The sequence below is a fragment of the Triturus cristatus genome, chromosome 10 (assembly GCF_964204655.1).
Source record: "Triturus cristatus chromosome 10, aTriCri1.1, whole genome shotgun sequence".
In the NCBI taxonomy this organism is placed as follows: Eukaryota; Metazoa; Chordata; class Amphibia; order Caudata; family Salamandridae; genus Triturus; species Triturus cristatus.
In genome coordinates, this window is record NC_140593.1 from 1041184907 (window position 1) to 1041204938 (window position 20032).

At 43.9% G+C, this 20032-nt stretch overlaps 1 protein-coding gene across 2 annotated transcripts in view; it reads left to right on the top strand.

The window, feature by feature from the left end:
* SMURF1 (SMAD specific E3 ubiquitin protein ligase 1) overlaps nt 1–20032 on the top strand; it is a 241690-nt gene that overhangs the window by 172273 nt on the left and 49385 nt on the right. For both annotated transcript variants that reach the window (XM_085629135.1, XM_085629136.1), the window contains 3 exons: nt 13442–13640; nt 14213–14316; nt 18749–18863. In XM_085629135.1, coding sequence (XP_085485261.1) covers nt 13442–13640; nt 14213–14316; nt 18749–18863 — 418 coding nt within the window. The remainder of the gene's footprint in view (nt 1–13441; nt 13641–14212; nt 14317–18748; nt 18864–20032) is intronic.

Genomic DNA, 20032 nt, shown 5'->3' on the forward strand with positions numbered 1-20032 from the left:
TCCTTACGCTTGCCTCCTGGAAAGGCAATCTTTAGGATCAGCCAGGATTTTGATGGAATGACCAGAATTCTAGTTCAGCAGGAGAGTCCACTACATTTGGCTGTGAGCTACTCACTGTTCATATTACCTCTATGGGATTTTTGTCTTTGTAAATCTCCATCTTCAAGACTTCTGCTATCAACAGTTTGCAGCAACTCACCTCTGCGCATAGTGCTCAGTGATATTTATTCACTGCATACCAGCACTCAAACCACCAGTACGAGTTTCCTCATGCGTCCGCTTCCTTTCATTTGGTGTAAGCATGTACGTATTCCCAAGAGATATTAGAGTTCATCAGGAAGAAAAATCAAGACAGAATTACTGGTTCTCTTCCTCTTGTCATAGTATTTGTCCTCCTGATCATTGAATTGTGGGGTGTCATCCACAGAATCTCTCCTGACAGTCTTGACACACACCCTCAGTTGTCTTTTGCAATGCCTAGGGTAATATAAAAAAAATCAAATCAAAATTGACTTTATTTCGGATATATTGCAATCCATAAAAGTACACAACATTAAACAATTCATATTAAGAAACATCACAATAATTACAAAGTCAATCTAACTTACATACAACACATATATTTCTTAAAAGAGTGCATAGACGAAATCAGTACAAGAAAAGTGCAAATAGTGCCCACATACAGAAAAAGTGCATTAGTGCATTGGGCTGCAGATGATTCACAGTTACTCATCTAAACATTTTCTTAGTCTCATGGTTAGTTTTAAAAATTCTAGCACCTGGAGGACACTGTCAGAGTGCAGCAGCTGTAAGTACATAAGGGCGGGTCTAATTTGTTTAAAATTTAATTTCTTTAAAAGAGTAACAAGATACCGCCTACGGGGATATTCATAAAATGTACATAATAATATAAAATGCAGCATATCCTGTGGAGATTTCCCGTCGCAGCCACAGGGAGCTGCAGGTTTCTTAAAAATGTCCGACTTGGGTCTAATTAAAAGATGATGAAAGATGTTAAACCTAAATCGGGTCAGCAAAAATTTCTCATGGGAGGTAAAGGAGCATGTTAGGTACATTTCCATAGAAACACAAGTTCTCAACATGATATACTTTCTAACATTGGGTTTCGAAAGCTCAACTTCATCTCTTAGGGCATTACAATCCAAGAAAAAAGCTCTCTTAATTGCTGCAACATCACCCATAACTATATCCCTCAGGTTATCAAACAAGTTCAGGCGGCCAAGCTTAAAAAATTGGGGCTTCAAATATTTAAGCCAAGGTACACACATTGCATGATCGAGTGATACAAGATCTTCCACTATCTGGTGTGTTAAAGGAATTACATCACTTAACCATAATTTTACCCAGCATAACAGTGGTTTCAGTCCAACAATGTCGGATAAATGCAGGCAACCAAGTTCTTCATGTACAGCTAAGTTCGGTGTGCTACCTGGGACACATAACAGACGCTTTAAGAAATTATTTTCAACTATTTGTAGTTGTTCGCCATTTATGTAGCCCCATATCTCGCTTCCGTATACTGCGGTGGCTATGGATTTAGTGTTGTATAATTTCATCATAGCCACATTTGGCTTTTTCCCCAATTTAGAGGCAAAGTTGAAGATGGAGGTATTTACTCTAGTCATTTCCCCCTTCTTCTTGGCCAAATGTGGGGCCCAACTAAGCTTTGTATCAAATAAAACACCCAAATAAGAGAACGTCTGGGTGATGGGGATCAGAACATCATTCAATTTAAAATTGAACTTCTTTTTTGGTTGACGGCCAACATGCATTATGTAAGATTTAGAATTGTTGACCAAAAGGTCCCTGTCAGACATAAAATTATTAAAAGCATTCAAAAGTGCCTGGAGACCTAGTTCTGTTCGTGAAATTAAAACCGCATCGTCGGCATATAAAAGTAAAGGAATACCCCTCGCACCCGCTCTAGGACAATCTGATTTTACCTCTTGTAGTTCAGCCTCTAAATCATTTATATAAAAATTTAAAAGAAAAGGGGCCAGGATACACCCCTGACGTACTCCTTTATTAGTACTAAAACTTCCTGTGGTTTCCCCGGTCGATGAGAACCTCACGTTGGCTCTTGTGTCATTGTGCAGATCCGCTAGGAACTCCACGATCCCCCTATCAATACCTTTATCCTTCATGGTCTGCCACAGCCTCCCTCTGTTAACACAGTCGAAGGCTGAGGACAGATCCATGAAGGCAAGGTGAATTACTCCTTTCTGTACAACAGTATATTTATTCAGAATAAGAAACAGGTTGAGACACTGAGTTATGGTAGGGCGCCCTTCACAAAAGCCATATTGAGAAATCGACATGGTGTTATTATCATTCGACCAGCTTGTTAGGCGTTGAAGTATAACTCTCCCCATGATCTTAACCATTGAATCGATTAGGGATATTAGTCGGTAACAAAGAGCACTACCCCTATCTCCCTTCTTGAAGACAGGAACTATAGTTGACAGACCCCATGTTCCCGGACAACCTACTATGGCCGCAGCATTAAATACAGCAACCAGAATGGGAGCCCAGAGAACTGGATCAGATTTGTAAAGATCCGGTGGTATTCCGTCAGGACCTGGCGCTTTATTTGCAGTGAGACCCATTATGGCAGCCAAGACCTCACTTTTGTCAAAAATAATGGTGCTGTCCCTATCATGGGGGGCAGCAGCCATGGTTCTAGAACCCTCAGAATAATAGACTTTTAAAATGACTTTCCCATTCCTCTTTGGTTATGCAACAGACAAGTCCGTCTCCAGGGTCCTCGGTCAGAAAAGGTTTTTTTAACCAGGGCCCAGAATTCGGTGCTGCTATTCAGGGTGGAGGGATCAAGCAATTCCTCCCAGGCCTCTTTCCTCAAACTCCTTGCGGGCAACAGTAATAGCCTTATATTCCTTTCTACAGAGTTTTACGACCTCCCGATTCCTCGGGGAGGCTGACAGTGCAAGCCTCAGTTTGCGAGCAGCTATAGTGCAGTCGTGGCTAAACCATCTCGGGCCTATATTAACCTGAGTTTTATTTGGGACCGATAGAAACGCTGACACCTTCTCCGAAATATTTTGATAAGCCTCTAGAACCAGCCTAGGTTCACCCCCCCCATTGGTACAGACTTTAATATCCTCTGCACACCCTACAGAGATGTTCTTATAGAGGATATCCGCAGAGACCATAGACCATTTTAACCGCCTCCTACCATCTGTTGTGCCCAATCTACCTTGATTGATGATCTTATTACCTTTTTTTAACCAGGGACATTTTAAACAGATTGTTAGAGGGTTATGGTCGCTGAATTCGCTAGGAACAATGCAAAAAGAATCTACAAAAGTTTGCATCGTCCGCGAAACAAGTATGTGGTCTATAAAGGTACCCCTTCCATGCCCCTTAAAGGTAGGGGTATCAAAGCAATATAACGGGTCCTTTAATGACATAGCCAGAGAGAGGTCATAGTCATTCAGTAGGTCATTGCACATTTCCCCCTCCTTAGTGTGCTCCATATGGAGACAGTCCGCACGTTCACAAGTCATTTCTGGTAAGCACTTGTGCAATGGGTCTATACAAGGATGCAAATTAAAATCCCCCATAATCATGAGGTTATGGCCCGCATTTTTCATAAAATTAGAGACAAAAGAATTTAATATATGAATGTGATTCCTGCCTGCACTATCATAAGCAGCATTGTAAAAATTCACCAGGCCCACAAGGACATTACCTCCAGTTAGAGTTAAGCCCATTACACCTGTATGATGTGCTTCAATTCTTCGTACTTCACAGGGTATTAGTATGGAAACAAAAATTACAAGACCCCCCCTTGGGCCTACCCCGCAAAGATGGCAAGGCTGGCACAAAGAAGGCCTTATACCCTTCTAAGAAGAGGTTACAGCCCAACTCCCAGGTCTCTTGTAAACAGACAATCGAAAATTGCTTAATGTAAGTCACCCAATTTGCATCAGACATTTTGGCCGCAAGACCAGCAATATTCCAAGAGACAGCAAGACATCCTGGCATTTTGTCCACCGGGTTATCTGAGTTTATAGATTCACCTGTAGCCCTAGTATCCTGAGCCGCAGGTGCCCCCGTCAATCACACAGCTCAAGACCGGATAACACTTCATACCTGTTCTGTGTGTTTAAGTTCGATCCATATTGATAGTGTCCAGCACTGGGGCTCATATTATAAGATCCAATGGGTCCACCTGACCCACAAGGATTAGTGATGTTGTAAGGGAATTGAGTCTCTTGCACAGGAGTATAAGGTTCAAGCCCCCGCCTGGTTAGACTCTGTTGTGGTGGCGGTTTGCACAAATGCGCATAAAAGTAACCCAGGGGGCGTACACAGATACTGTTCATATTATATACCAGTGCAGAAGCTCTCAAAAGAACAGTTGCCACATGCTGGGGGTGTTTGAAATTTACAACTATACAATCCCCAGACCCAGACTTTTTAGACGGCCCCACCCAGTTTACACGCCTTACTGTCATTATCTGGTCAAAATATGAGATGGGAAAACCACAGTTTTTGTTGAGCCATGACACTGTCTTATTTTTCAAAGAGGTTTGAGATTCATCAAAAGGAGATGCGGGATGGGTGCCACAGGGGGGCACATTAGTCAGTACTGCCACAAACGGAGCACAGTCTGGTGGTAAATTAAGATAGCGGTTGTACCTCGGGGGTCTGGGAGCTCTACTGCTTTGGGGGTTTGTAGATGGTTGTTGCTGCGAGGCAGTTTCAGTTGCCACAGGGATATCCGGTCGAATTGATGTTACAGATCCTGAGGCCACTGCAACAACAATATCCCCCCTCCCCTTATTTTGTGTATCATTAACTTCAGCAATTTCTCTCCCTTTCCCCCCAGAGTGGACATTTCCACTAGATGTTACAATCTTCTGTGTCAATAACAGACCACCCAGCCTCGTCACTTCCTTGACTAGGTTATCTATCTTAGTGGTTAATGGTTTAATAAGCTCCTCCATTTTTGATGTTAAAGAGACTTCTACGTTTTTCATAAGTGAAGCAAGCAAATCAGGATTTAAATTTACTCCATTACCATTACCATTAGTGCCCGTAAATACAAAAGGGGTTGTTATAGCAGGACTGATAATTGCCTTACCATCCTTTTTTTTAGACTTAGAATTGTTATGTTTCCCATTCTCCCTTTGAGACAGTGTTCTGCAAGTTCTCAAATGCCTGATTTCAGGTTGGATCTCATTCAGCACACCAATGTCTGGACTTGACAGCGCCCGTGAGTCAGGATGAACCTCCACATTCACTAAAATGGGCGCTGGAGGGTCAGTAGAGATGACATCACTCGTGTTAATTTCACAGTCTTGGGTCAGACTAATAGAGACATTTTCAGATAGTGTTTCCCCTATCACAGTGCCTTTCCCCAGAGATACACGTCTATCATTATTAATCTGATTTACTTTCCTAACCAGGAAATTGTCTAGGGTAGCAGGGCCCACCATCACTTTGTCAGTTTTGGATTTGGATTTAGACATTATGAGCAGTAATGATGTTAAACTTCCACGCAAGTACCCTTAAGTCTAAACACTCACAAAAAAAAAAAAAAAACGAAAATAACATAATAATGTATAAAATGTCTTACATGCTCATAGCACGTTAGAGGTCCGAAAAAGGCAATATAAAATTCCTGGCCCAGTCCAGTCTCCTCAGGCCTCTGAGGGCCACAGAGGGCCCGCCCTTGTCCTGGGCTTCTCCCGGCGTCCCGCGACGCGGAGGGCGCCTCTCGCTTTTTAGCGCCTCCTGGCGCGACGGCGGGCGGAAGTGCCCCAGTGGCGCTCAGGAGCCTGGGGAATGTAGTCGGAAGGTGCAGTGTCGTGAATGGCAGAACGCGGCTGCGGGATTACCAGCGCGCGTGGAGGCGGTGTCTGCCTGCGGGCCCCAAGGTACGTGCTCTCTCCTCCTTGCTCCTTACACAACAAACAGTGCCCCCCCAGCAGTCTTTACTGCACTGTTTCTGTTCTCTGAGCCAGTCTCAGCGTGGGCATCAGTCAGCTCTCAGTCAGCTTCTCCAGCAACAAATCACCGATGAACTGCGGTTAACTGATATATAAGACTGGGAAATAAGAAGGTGAGAAACTGGGGGAGTGAGGAGCGAGGGAGAGGGTCAACCACAGGAACGCTCAGCCTGCTTAAACTCTGCTCGAGGTATTTTAAGGTGCGGGAGCAGGAGCGGGTTAAGATAATGCCACCACACTACACTACCCCACACAACCCACTCTGCCCGCTCGGGCTCGGCTTGCCTCGGATTGGTTACTTCCTACTTCTCCCGCTCAACCTCACCAACTGCTGCTTCACGCCACCAGTACCATGTTGCGGTGTCCTGTCTTTCCCCGTGGTTCCACTGACGCTTTACTGCTGCTCATTTCCGCTCCCACAGAGGCTCGCCGGGGGTCGGCAGGATCCAGGACCCAGCAGCCTCTTGCGGCTTCAATGCGGTTCAGTTCTTGATCGAGTTTCTCGGAACCCTGCCGCTCTGCCGCCGCCGGCTGCTGGTTGCTGCTACTCTCCCGCTCTTCGCTCTCGTAGCGGGTCACACGAAAAACCAGGACCGGATCAGATTACCTAGAGTAATAAAAATATCGAATTACTACTCGAAGCACTGTTAATTCATAGGTACAAAACAACCTGTTCCATGGCCCTATTGCCACAGTTGAGTCAAGCCCAGCTCCTCCAGGCCTGGAGGGCTTGTGTTGGAGTTGCACCATGGAGGTGGATCCAGTTCCTCCTTTACAACACAGGACTGCAGCTCTGCACCTAGAGATTGAGTACATCTTTGCCAGGGTGCAGATGATGGGCCCAATGTCCTACCACCCCTAAGGTGGGCTACTGTGAGGTGGACACGATTTTTCAGAAGTAGCCATCTCTGTGATGGCCTACTTAGGAATTCTGGGATGGGGTTATGCCCACTTCCCACAGGAAGTGGTCATGCAGTGGGCATCGGGAATCCAAGGGTCAGTTTCCCATTGGCTACTACCCTACACTCCCCTAACACCCCTAAATTCAGTATTTAGTTGAGCTCTGGGCACCAGAGAAGCAGATCCTGATGACCTAAGAAGAGAGACACCAAAGAGCCGAAAAAGCAGAGAGGAGAGAAGAAGCAGCTACGGTACCAGCCCTGTCGGCCTGTCTGTATCCCTCGTTGAAAACTGCGCCAAAGTTAACTCTTCCTGCAGCAGTTGACAACAGAACCTTGGAAGGACTGCCTGCCTTCCATCAAGACCTTCCGTGAACAGAGGACCTGTGCTCCTGCATCCTACAGAAACTCCAAAGCAGAGACTCTGAGGCCTCTGGAACCGCCAAAACTGGACACCTGAAGCCACCACTGCATCCATCTCCTCCGGCTCAAGTTGAAGTGGGCCACCGGTGTCAACAAGGTCCCCCAGGTCTCCAGAGCTCAAGTGTCTCATGGCTTCACCTCTAGTGGACTCTGTGTTGCCCCGCAGATTCTGCATGCGGGCCCCCTTGACTGTGACTGCTCCCAGTAAGGAAATCAGACGCCTGAAGATACCACTGCATCTGTCACCCCCGGGCTGTGGAAAAGAGGACCCCAGGTGTCCCAATGTCCCTGAGCATTACAAGCCTTGAACCCCCCCTTTGGTTCACCTCGACTGGCTTCCCAGCCAGAACCTGCATCCTCTGTCCTCAGAGACCGATCTCCATGGAAACCTGTTGGTCTTCCGTTGCTGTTTTGCCAATTGCACCTAGCTGCCCTCATGCTGCTGGTGATGCCTTGGACCTTGACCACCACTCACCATAACTCCTGGAGATTGGTCTTGTAAGTCATTGTACCATACCTGTTTGCAGAACTTGTTCTTCCTTCCAGGGGATATTATTGCAGAACTCAGAAGTTGCACTAAGGTTCCACTTTTTAAAGTGAAAAGAATTTATATTTAAAAACGTACTTACCTGAACAATTTTTCTCTGAAGCCTAAGCATGTAATAATATACTTGCTATTTTCATAATTTGGTGTGTATCTCCTTCTTGAGTCATGTGTCTTTTATTAATCATGTGTGTATTTGCGAATGTCTTTTACTCCTTTCTGTTAAGCCCGACCACACTACGCCCTAACAGAGCCCTAACAGAGCACTTTGGGATTGCATAGCAAGCCCCCGTCCACTCATAAGGGACCCCATGGACTCTTTGCACTGTATATCAGATTTTTGATATACCACATAAAGAGCCAGCTTCCTACATCCAAGGGCTACCACTTAAGCACTCACACACACAAAGTACCAGTTTATGCAAAGAGTTTTAAAGTGAAAGGGAGGAAAAGGTTGCACCAGTACGCCATTCTCTACTTTGGAAAATGTTATATTTTTTTGTTACACTTTCAAATGTCTGGTGCTATATTGTTAATCTCCCTATGTTAACTTAATTTTCTGTGGACGCAGAATTTGCAAGATGTATTGGATGGGCAGCATTTTTGTGCTAGATGGATCTCTTTTTACTGTGATGCATCCCTTGTAATAAAGGGTCCTCCCGGCTGACCAGAAAAGTTAATGAGTTGTGAAATCATTTGTTTTGGCTGTCTAGTTTTAATCATTTGTATTAGTATTTTCATATACAACTGTAAGGTGGGCATATCCACCTTCAAAACAGTCCACTCCTGGTGGTATAGAACTGATCCTCAACATGTTCTCCCCCTCCTGATGATACCACTGTGCCTCTTGTGATGAGTGAGATGAGCACTAACTTAGTGTGCTCCATTTCCCAGTTAAGTCATGCCTAGTCATTCGCTCGCCATCACATTAGGCCTAGTGCCCTAAGACTACCCAGGCATGTGAGGTCTCTATTATTTGACTGAAGTACTCTAGGATTGGGTCCCACATTGTGGTGACCTTGTCTGAGGCATCCTTCGTGTCATAGGCAATTTTTCAGTGACAAAGAGCTGCTAGATTCTCTGCATCCACATGAAAGTATTCGGAATAATGTCTCTCTCCCAGCGGCCCAAGATGGTTTGATTTGCTGCCATTATTAGGTGTGATATCCTCTTCCCTTAAGGGGAATGAAGTGGGTAGAAGTGCTTCTGGGTCAGCCCCAAAAGGATGGAGGCAAGATCAATAACCATGGGGTCTCCCCTCAATAGTTGCAATAGTTTCCGGGATCTCACCCCAAAACTGGGCCAGGCACAGACAGGAACACGGAATATGAAGTCCCCCATATCTCCAAAACCCCTCCAGCAGTCTCCAGATCTGATCTTGTCCCATCCATGTAGTTGTGCTGGTGTGTCGTGCCATCTATACAAGATCTTGTGTAGGGATTCCCTACCCTGGGCATGTCTCACGAAATTGGTTGTGCATATGTGTATGGCACCCCATTATTTATCCTCCAGAGTAACACCCAGGTCCTCTCTCACCTAATCTTTTATGCAGGGCATGTCTGGGGGGATGTTGAGGAGTAAGATGGAGTAGATTTGACTGATTAAGTGTTGTGGTTTAGAGAGGTTTTGTGAGAACTTCTCAAAATACGTGAGAGGTCTTGTAGCTGCCACTTTTATGGAAGGTTGATGAACCCAGTACTGAATTTGCCAGTAGTGAAATCTCTCTTGTTCCGGAAGGTGGGATGAGTTGAATGTCCTCAATTGTCCGAGCGCAACCTTTATGAAACATGTTTCCGAGCTGGTAACAACCACTCTAATCCATGTTCGAAATTGAGATCATTCTATACTGGAGGTGAATTCTCTGTTCCTGTGTATTGTGGTGAGCGGTGACTGGTACCCAGCAATCCCTTTACATCTCTACAGATAGTTGCAGGCCTCCATGGTGACCCTTCTACCCGGGACAGGTGAAGATTGAGACTGTGTTGCAACTTACAAAGCCAGAGGAGCTCCGCTAGCGGCTTGGCATCATATTCTGGTCTATAAAGCACCATGGTTTGTCGGTTTCCCCCTGGAGCCACTCCAGTACAGATGTCACCTGTGCTGCCAAGTAGAAGCGACTATTGGGAACCCCCAACCTTTCCTATTTTGAGTGACTGGTGCTCATGTGAAACCTGAGTCTTGGGCATCTAACGGCACAGATAAATGTTTTGCAAATGGCAGTGATCTAGCTCTGTCTTACGTATGGAGGGTTCCTGGAATATATATAGAGTCTTACAGAGGGCAGTAATCTCAAGAGGCAGCTCTTGCAACCCAGGAGAGAGCATGGCGATCCCCTCCCCCTCCCCTTAAGAAACCAACTTCCATTGATTGATTTTGAGGCCTGCCAGAACACTGTACTCCTCCTGCTATGGCAGAAGATTCCGTAGGTAGTGCTCTGGATCAGTCAAGGTGAGTATCCCCTCATCAGCAAAGGCGTTAATCATAACTGCGTCTTGATGGAAGGGGACTCGTCGAATATCTCTCCGCATCCCCCCACCCCGGACCATCTGGGGAACAGTCTGTAGATATAGGGCAAACAACTTAGGAGAAAGAGTGCTGCCCTCTCGGTGGTACTCTGTATGCAGAATTACCACGACCAGAGCCCATTAGCATGAGCCCTGGCTACGGGGAGGTTTAAAGTGCCTCTATCTACTCCCAAATGTGCACCCGAATGCTGCCCGAAACAGTGTGGACCATCTACCTGTTTGAATGCCTTCTCCGCATCAAGGGGCAGCAATACTGCCTCCCTGTGGTGTTTCCTCGCTAAGTCTATAATATGTGGAACCCATTTGGTAATGTTGCTCATGGATCGGGTCAGGACAAAGCCTGTTTAGTCTGGATGTAGTAATTGAGGCAAATAGGTCTCCAGAGTGTCATAAGAACTTTACCTTTAATTTTGGTGTCTAGATTCAGCAGGGAAATTGGGCCATCGGACTGGCACTGTACCGGGTCTTTATCCGGTTTCCTTATGAGTAAAATAGTAGCTTCTGCCGTTGCGGAGGAAAGGCTTCAGGAGTGGGACAATATATTCTAGACTATGGTCAATAGCAGTGCTAGCAGGTGTACGGTATGCTTGTAGAAGACGGTGATGAAGCAGTCAGGATCCTTTGACTAACCCCCCATTTGAGGTGTTTTATAGTACTTAGGACCTCTACCTCTGTGATGGGCACATCCAGGGTGGTGCTATCCTCCTGCGCAGGACATTGGAGGGAGAGCTCCTGCAAGAGCTTGCCCTGCTGAGAGCCTACCTCTGGGCTTTCAGCTGCATAGAGTGCTAGGAATTCATGGAAAGCCTCAGCCTTTTGGGCATCTGCGATACAAAGACTCCAGGCTGCATCCTAAACCTCTCGGATGTATCACTTGGTGCGTTGTGCCCGAGGTTTATTGGCTAGGAGGGACCAAGCCATGTTACTACCCTCCTAGAATCAGGCACCAGATCCAGCTAAGATTTACTTAGCTCTGTCATATTCCTGGGAGCGAATTTGGCCCCAGAGGGCAATCGAGATCCTCCAGTGTTTCTTTGAGTGATGGTCCACCCTTTGTGCACGGAAGAAGCCCTCCTGTAGCTGATCAATTCTAGTTCCTTCCTTCTCTTGAGGCAACTTGCTTCTTTCATAAAGACGTCCCATATAACTGCCTTTAGCGCATCCCATACCACTGACGGTGGTAACTCGCCCGTGTGGTTGAGCTGCAAATATTCCCATGTAGCAGTCGTCACCTCGTGCTGCACCACTGGGTCCCATAGAAGGGTGTCATTCTGTCTCCAGGTGTTCTGCCTGTACTCCTGGGGTGAGGCCGGCCAAGACCGAGTAATCTGTACCAGGCCATGGTCTGAGATAGTTATCGGTTCATGAGAGACCTCCTGAACCCAGGAGAGCATTTGCTGATCTACAAAGAGGTAGTCTATTTTAGTATAACTGTTGTGTGTGGTGCCGAAGTGCAAGTAGTCGTACGCCAGTGGGGTGTAGATAGCGCCAGGCATCAGTCAGGCCCAGGTCTGTGAGGAGCGCCTGGCCTGCTGCTGATTGTGCCAGTGTAACCTCCACCCTCTGCTGGGATTTATCCAATGTGATGTGCATAACACTACTGAGGTCATCTGCCATTAGCAGGGGATTGTCTGTTGCTCCTGCAAGGATGTCGAAGTACCTCCTGCCCTGTATTCTGGTACCTATTACTATTTATGTTCCCTGCCCTTCTCCGAGCACCACCAGCCATCGGCATTGATCTACTTGATGTTCCTAATGAGGATCGCAATTCCTGCCTTCTTAGCCAGGGCAGAAGCGTGCTACTGGATCGGGAAGGCTCTAGAGCGAAGCCTATGTTGGTCACCTTTAAGCAAATTAGTCTTCTATAGGAGACTCCTCCACACTAAATCTCGTCATGTTCCCCAGAATAATTTGGCGTTTGGTGGGGTTATTGAGTCCCCGGACATTGTCACTACCTGTAGTGTATGTGGTGCCTGCACGAGGAGTGTCATTTGATGTGTGTTCTCCATGTCACTCTGTTTATTGGGCTGGGATTCTGTCTGGTCTTGGATCGTGGAAGGTGATGTCCGCCCCCTCATTATTTCCCAACCAAAACGAGCACTGGTGCCAAAGGGGAACCATCCATGGGGGTCAGTCTCGGCAGTCTCCTAGCTGCCTCCAGCGACACAAGGGATCTAGCTTTGCCTTCCCACTGGAAGTTGATCCTGAAGGGGTGTCCCCAATGATACTTAATCTCTCTTGCTCTCAGGAAGTCCATGATGGGCTTGAACGACCTGCGTTTTTCACTGGTGAGATGATACAAATCCTGGACGAGTGGGAGGGCGAGGCATGATAGCCTGGTATTGCTGGTTTAACGGTGCCCCTTCACTTCTTATTGTCTACCAGTGTGGACATTTGGTCAGCAATAAATGGAATTCTTTCAATTTAGAGTTATGTTTGTGTATTTTCTGCTGTTTTAGTTTGAAGTACCATTTACATGATTGTTTTGTATAGTCTGACGAGTAAATATTTGTGGGTGAACTAAACCACCAAAAAGCGTCTGTGTACAAAATGTATTTATATTCATATTTTTTTTTTTACTTTGCGTTTGATAGTATGCCCTGATTTTTACATGTTATGTAACTACAGAAGGTATAGAAGTGTGACGATAAACATGAATACAAATACTTTTCCAACTAATGTTTGTTATGAGAATAAGCACGCAGCCTGCACCAACATTACTTAAATCTATGGTGTTGGGGAGAGTATTATCATTTTGTCTACTGCCAATCAGGGAGTTGGCACTGGGAGGCAGCAGCAATTACTCTGCTGGCTTGAGAAAAAAAGGAATCCTCCGTGGGGTACGGAATGGCAAAGCCCTTTAAAGCACCTCCCTGCACTTCATTGTTTGAGCATCCCTCAAGATGGCTAAAAACGTATATAACATTAATTTATTTAATTAATAAAAGTAAATGTCCATTATTTGCTGTGGCCATAAGATTACCAAAAACATGTACTTCATAACTGACAACTTAAATGTGATACTTTTTAACATTATCTAAACTATGTTCACAGCAATCAATCGCAGTTAAAGGAACCAAGCCAGTCTGTGCACATGCAAACTGAGGGGTCATTAGAAGATGAAGAACTGCCAGCGCAGAGATATGAACGGGATTTAGTACAGAAACTCAAAGTCTTAAGACACGAACTTTCACTACAGCAGCCACAAGCTGGTCATTGTCGCATTGAAGTATCCAGAGAAGAAATCTTTGAGGTATGCATTTGTGATCTGAATGTGTTTGAAAATGTAATGAAATCACATCCATCCTGTTTTTACTCCCAAAATTAGTGGCTGCTGCAGTCAGAGCAAGTCATCAAAATATTTATCCTTGTATATAGTTTTTAACGGGTCCGCCCACTTCAGTCATTGGCCAACTTCACCACGAGTGGCAGCGTTCTGTCTTTTCTTAAGGAGCACATCCACACGCAAAGTAGTTCCCTTCAGTGCCAGGGACTAGTTTTGAAATGTTTCCCTTTTGAGACCAAAAATAGTTTTCCCCTTTGGCCAGTTTTTGTAAGAAACCTGACATGACGAAATAAAGCAAACATTGGCAAAACCAAAAGGCTAGCAGCCATTGCCAGACCTATAGGCTTTACCAGTGCTTGTTTTCATTGGTGTGTGCAGTTGCTTGTGGTCTTCAGTCCTTTTTGTACCTTTCAGTTTAATGTATGGTGCCTCTTTACTGAACTACTAAAAAAGAAAAAGGAAATAATCCAGTTGATTTTCTTGGGTGCATGTATTGTATAGCCAGCCAGCTTTATGGGGATGTTACCTTTTTCGTGTAGGAGTCTTATCGACAAGTCATGAAGATGAGGCCAAAGGATCTTAAAAAACGTCTCATGGTCAAATTTCGAGGAGAGGAAGGACTGGACTATGGTGGGGTTGCAAGGTGAGTTGGCATCCCTTTTTTAGTTTGTTACTTTAGAAGCAAACTATTAATGCTGTGGGAAGTAATGGAATGGGGTGAAAGAAAGTTCTCTAATGCGCAGTACAGTAAGCATATTCTCTTAAATCTGAATTCAGCTTCCCCAGAATAATGACACTTACATAATGGGCATGTATGAAAGTCCTCACTGAGATGTGTGCTGTCCTTGCTTGTTGAACCGCTTTGAAAACTGTTCATCTTTGTTTGTCTCTGCTGTATTTATATTGTCTCCACCTTAAGTTTTTGTTCTAGAGCATTTGGGGCAAAACGTGAGTGTATGTCTATGAAATATCATACAGCCACCTTTTGCTTGTACTTTTAGTATTTGAAGTACACAATTAATAGTGTTGCCTTTGAGTTTTTTGTAAATACCAGAATAGACTGCAGATGTTCCAGGTCTTAAATTGTCAACTTAATAATGTGGTTGGGAATCTAGCAGTCAATGTCATTCAGCATATTGTTTTGTAGCAATTAGACATGAACTTTAATATCCATAAAATGATTGGCTACTGAAAACTGTAAATAAGAACAAAGAAAGAACAAGACTTTGAAAAAACAAAAATGTTTTAAAGTGTAGGAAGAAACTACCAATCTAGTGGCTCTCAAAGACTCTCCTTGCATTCTCTCTAGAACTGTGATGCCCCCTCACCTTCATTGAGTTTAAAATTTCAATCACTAACACAACCCTCACCCAATATATCGCAGACCCTCGTAATGTTTGTTCAACAGCTAACTGTGCCATTACCATTCATGCACGTCATCTAATCTCTGTAGTCCAGAAAATAGCCACTGAGCCACAGAGCTACCTTTCAGATTGTTCATATTAGAGCACAATCCTAACAGAAGGTCTTGAGTCAGTTACAAGATTGGTGAAAGCCATTAGGGGATCTCCACCAGTCCATCTTTAGTACCGTAGAAGTGATTTCATCTGCACTGACTAATCTAAATTCTTCCGTCCCACAAATCTTCTTAAACTAAGACAGTCCAGCAGCACCCTTTGACCTATTAACACCCTATCACAAAGTTGGCTAGAAGTTGGTACTCAGGTGGCTAAGTGGGTGATGGTAACCTGAAGTGTCCTGAGGTGATCATTCCGGATAGTCCTTGGAAACATGGGAGTTATTGTCCTACAATATTGTACAAAACCAAGATTATAGCAGTGCCAGACCTATGGACTGTAGCTTCAGGACGAAAAAGGAGAGACGTGCATTCTTCTGGAAACACTTGTGCAGTAACATAACAAATTCTTGTTGATGCTTCCTAATATTATTGACCACAGGAAAGAAGCATTTAAAGCTAACTTTCTCTAAACTGTTAACACCAAAAGCAGAGAAGAAATAGAAGATCTCCAGACAAGACCCAATATACATGTAAGAATAAACGGTCTGGGTGACTCACTCGTGGTCACCACAGCAGGAAAGATGGTCAACAACCTGGTGTCTACCAGCCCACAGCTGGATCCGGAAAGTAATAGGTTCGAGGCTGGGGGAATGAAGCAGGAGAGGTGAGCAGTGGTGCATGGTAAATTATAATTCCCTCAGATATGGCCCTCAACAATGGGAAAAGATAGGAGACTACATGTTGATCATAGACCTCAAGGACCTTTACATCTAGGTGATATCAGACACAAAATGTACCTCAGGTCTGTGGTAAACAACTGTTTACTAATTCAGAGTTTTACCTGTTAGGATAAAGTTAGCACCAAAAGTATTCACAAAGTGCCTTGCATTAGTAATCACTCACAGGAGAATGCTGGGGCTACAGTGTACTACTTGTGGTGGAGGTGTAGTCTGTCACGGCAAGGGTGTACCCAATTCAAGAGAGCAGGCTTGCCTCTACCAGACTGGACAGTCTGACAGTGAGAGCTGTACTGAAATTCCTGGGTATGTTGGCTTCATGCAGCCCAATAATGACATCAGCCAGAATTCTCCTGCAACCCATTCAAGGAGTGCCAGTGGACCCAGTCAGTTGAGGGCTAGTGGATGTTACAACAAGATTATATGAGAAACCCTGGTGGACAACAAGACTATACAACCCCCAGTTCCCCCCTCAGTCACCATTACTAAAGATGCATCCCACATAGGATGGGCTACACACATGGGAAAGCTGAAAATTAGGGGCCAGTAAAACCCGAAGGAGGCAGTAAATACTTGAATGTGCTAGACGTGTCGTGGTATTTGAAGACTTTCCAGAAACATCAAGGGTAGGCATTCCAAATTCAAACAAACTACTCAATTACAATGTTCTGCCTGTACAAGCAGGGTGGAACCAGCTCGTACTATCAAAGCTAGTGCAGACATCTGAAGACAGGCAATCCAAAGGAGGACATCACTGATAACAATAAACCTCTCATGGCAACAAAACCTAGAAGCAAATAAATTTAGCAGACCCATGGATCTGCCTCGAGTGGAAGCTAGATCAAGGAATGTTTTACACAGTTTTCCAGAAATGGGCAACACCACAATTAGACCTGTTTACAGCAAATGCAAAGTACCAAAACTTTGCATTCAGATACCAATACCACCTATCTCAAGGGAATGCCCTATTGATAGAATGGTCATGAACATTTGCCTAAGCTTTCCCCCCCCCCAATTCAACCAGTGAGGAAAGGTGCAGACAAGCTAGACACTAATCTTGGCATTCAGTCGCCCAGGCAAATACTAAAGCCTTAGCCTAGCCGCTTACCTCCTGAGGCCATAGAATTTAGTCATCTGTGTACGTCTCATGTGGAAGTAGCAAGAGGGACTAGGTGACAAACTATATTTAGATACTATGAGGCCAAGTGGGCTAACCTGCTGCAGGACAAAAACCTAACACAACATTTACACGTCAACTACTGAGTAAGGTAGCTAATGTGGTTACTTAATGCAAGGCTGGCATATCAAGTACATCTATAAGTGATAATGGCATGCACTAGAGGTACTTTAGAGAGAACCTCTTTGCGAAGCATGAGATCAAAGCATTTTTATAGCCTGTAAATACAATTTGAACCACAAAAGTCAGCCGCTGCACATTTGAGGGACCGTTTGGACCAATACCTTAGAGCAAGCCTTAAATGTCTGAAAACAGAATCCTTACTTGCGCTCACATCTTTAATGCAGAGTGCGCTAGTTGTAAGCTTCAACTATCTCTGAACCATATCTGCAAATACACAAGAATAGGATAGCCATGAGAGCTAACCCAAAACTGCATTCCTAAGGTTGTATCATGCCACTGGTAATCAATACAATTGCCAACTTACTTCCATCAACCAACACATAGGAAGAAGGACATTGCATGTGGTAGATTTGAGGAGACTAGTAATGTACTACCTGCAAGAAACAAAACAATATAGGAAACCGGATCAGTTTTTGTTTCTTACTCTGGCAAACAGTTGTTTTCCAGTGACAAAGGGTACCATTGCAAAATGGATAGTACAAACCAATTACAAGTTTGCAGGGAAATCCTTGTAAAGCCAAGATAATTTGTCCCAAGCATAAACTATTCCACATTAGCCTTTCTAAGAAGTATCTCAATAAATGACATAGTCATGACCACTACTTAGCCATCAATCCACACCGTCGCAAACTATTACTGTGTAAACTTTCAAATGAAGTTTGGGACAGATACGTGATATAGATGGCATTGAAACCCCATTTTGCAAACTCGCCCATTTCAACTTAATCTCACACAGAATCTAATACTGCTACGTAATCTATGCACTGTATGTGAATCCAGCAAAGATTTTCTCTTCACAAGGAAAAGGTTGCTTACCTGTAACAATAGTTTTAAAGCTTGAAGACTTTTCTGGATTCACATGCAACTCACCCACTTCCCAGTGAAGTGGTATGGTAGGGCAAAAAAAGAGCCCAAATAGTAAAATATAAAGGAGGGAAACCAGGATCTAAAAATGGCGATCTTGCACTGTGGGCTTACGTCATGAATGTGTCCTCATGTAACGCAACTGGTGCTCGTGTGAAGCGCTCTGATACCCAATACCTTTGGGTCAAGTTAGCTCTATATAAAACTCTATAAATAGAGCGATAACACTACCCACCGACGCCCTAGGGAGAAAAGAGACCATTCGAGAACCAACCACTAGATGGCAGAATAATTGAGCAACATATGAATTTGGAAGAGTCTTTAAGTTGCAAAACTGTTGTTAAAGGTAAGTATCCTTTTCCATATGAGTAGCGATAAATCATTATGTAGCATATGGATTGTACTATATACAATAATGAGATGGATCACGCTTTGTTGAAACGAATTTGCTACCATTATATACTCAATTGTATGCAGTGTTAATTTGATAAAGACATTTTTTATTACTTAAACTATCAATATTGTGGGCAGAATGTACTTATTTCAAATTGCAAGTAAGCTGTTCACTATTCAAAGATATCACTCTGTTTGGCAGGGAGTGGTTGTATTTACTGTGCCACGAAATGTTGAATCCCTATTATGGACTTTTCCAGTATTCTACCGACAATATTTACACGCTGCAAATCAATCCAGATTCTTCAATTAACCCTGTAAGTATTCATAAAGAGGCAAAGGGTAACGTGACTATCGCATAATTGCAAGTGTTTGTGAATCTGCCTCATGTTTGTTGTACACTTTGCTGTGAGCCCATGTAAAATACAAGACTTTTTTTTGTAGAAAATCTTAAATAGACCTTGTATATTAGAAAATCTTTATCCGGGTGAAAGCAAAATTGTATTCACTTGTACCTTTTCAAAATCTCTTAATACACAATATAAATTCTATTAAGTTTTGAAGGTTTTATGTACCTCGCTCATTTTGCTTTTTTGGTGCTGAATGTGTCTTCACTTCCACAGATACCCTAGACAGTTTTCTTCTTGAGTATCAGTAGCTACTTTATGTGCATCTTTCACAATCTGTAATTTTTCGACTTATATTTGTTAGTCACCTTTTCAGGTCTGGCTACAGACAGCCTTAAGTGCAGTAACATCATGTTTTCAGTTCTTTAAAAACAAAAAAAGTACATTAAAAAGTAGACCAGGAGAATGTGTTTCGATTCAGCCTCTTTCAGCTTTTGGATTTCAAGTATTTTTTTGTGGTTTTCCTTTGTTGACTGAGATTGTCTATGAAGGACATGGCATTCAGTCGATGGTTACATTGCGGCATCTCACTTGAGGCAGTGGATGTGTTCTTTGCTGACACAATTACTTTTTAATAGATTTTTTCTGTAGAATGTGAATGCTGTTGGGATGCCTTAGCCTCTCATGAACTAACAATGCGTTTCACTATTCGGCCTTGCATGTTCACTTGTTAGACTTTCCGCTCATGAGGTAACCTGTTGAATTTACCTGCTCCCCCCCCCCATGTGCACATGTAGGTTTTCTTAAAGAAGTAACCAGTATGGGTTCAACAAAGGGATCCTATTCCTAACGTCCATGTTTTTTTAGGCCAAGCTATTGCTTTATTATGGGTTTTTGTTTTTAGGGCAGCCACCAAACTATTGCCAAATTTCCCCAAAACTAAACCCATATCTATTGACTGTCCTTGTTTGCGGTCGGAATGCAGCCTTTACAAAGAAAGACCCTTCCTGCCTCCGAATGATAAACAATAAAAGCATCTATGGACCCTTAAATAGTGTTAAGCCACAACTGTTTATTACTCCTTTGTTTGGCTTCAAAGATTCTAGATTTCAGTAGTTTAGCATCTCAAATCCTTTATT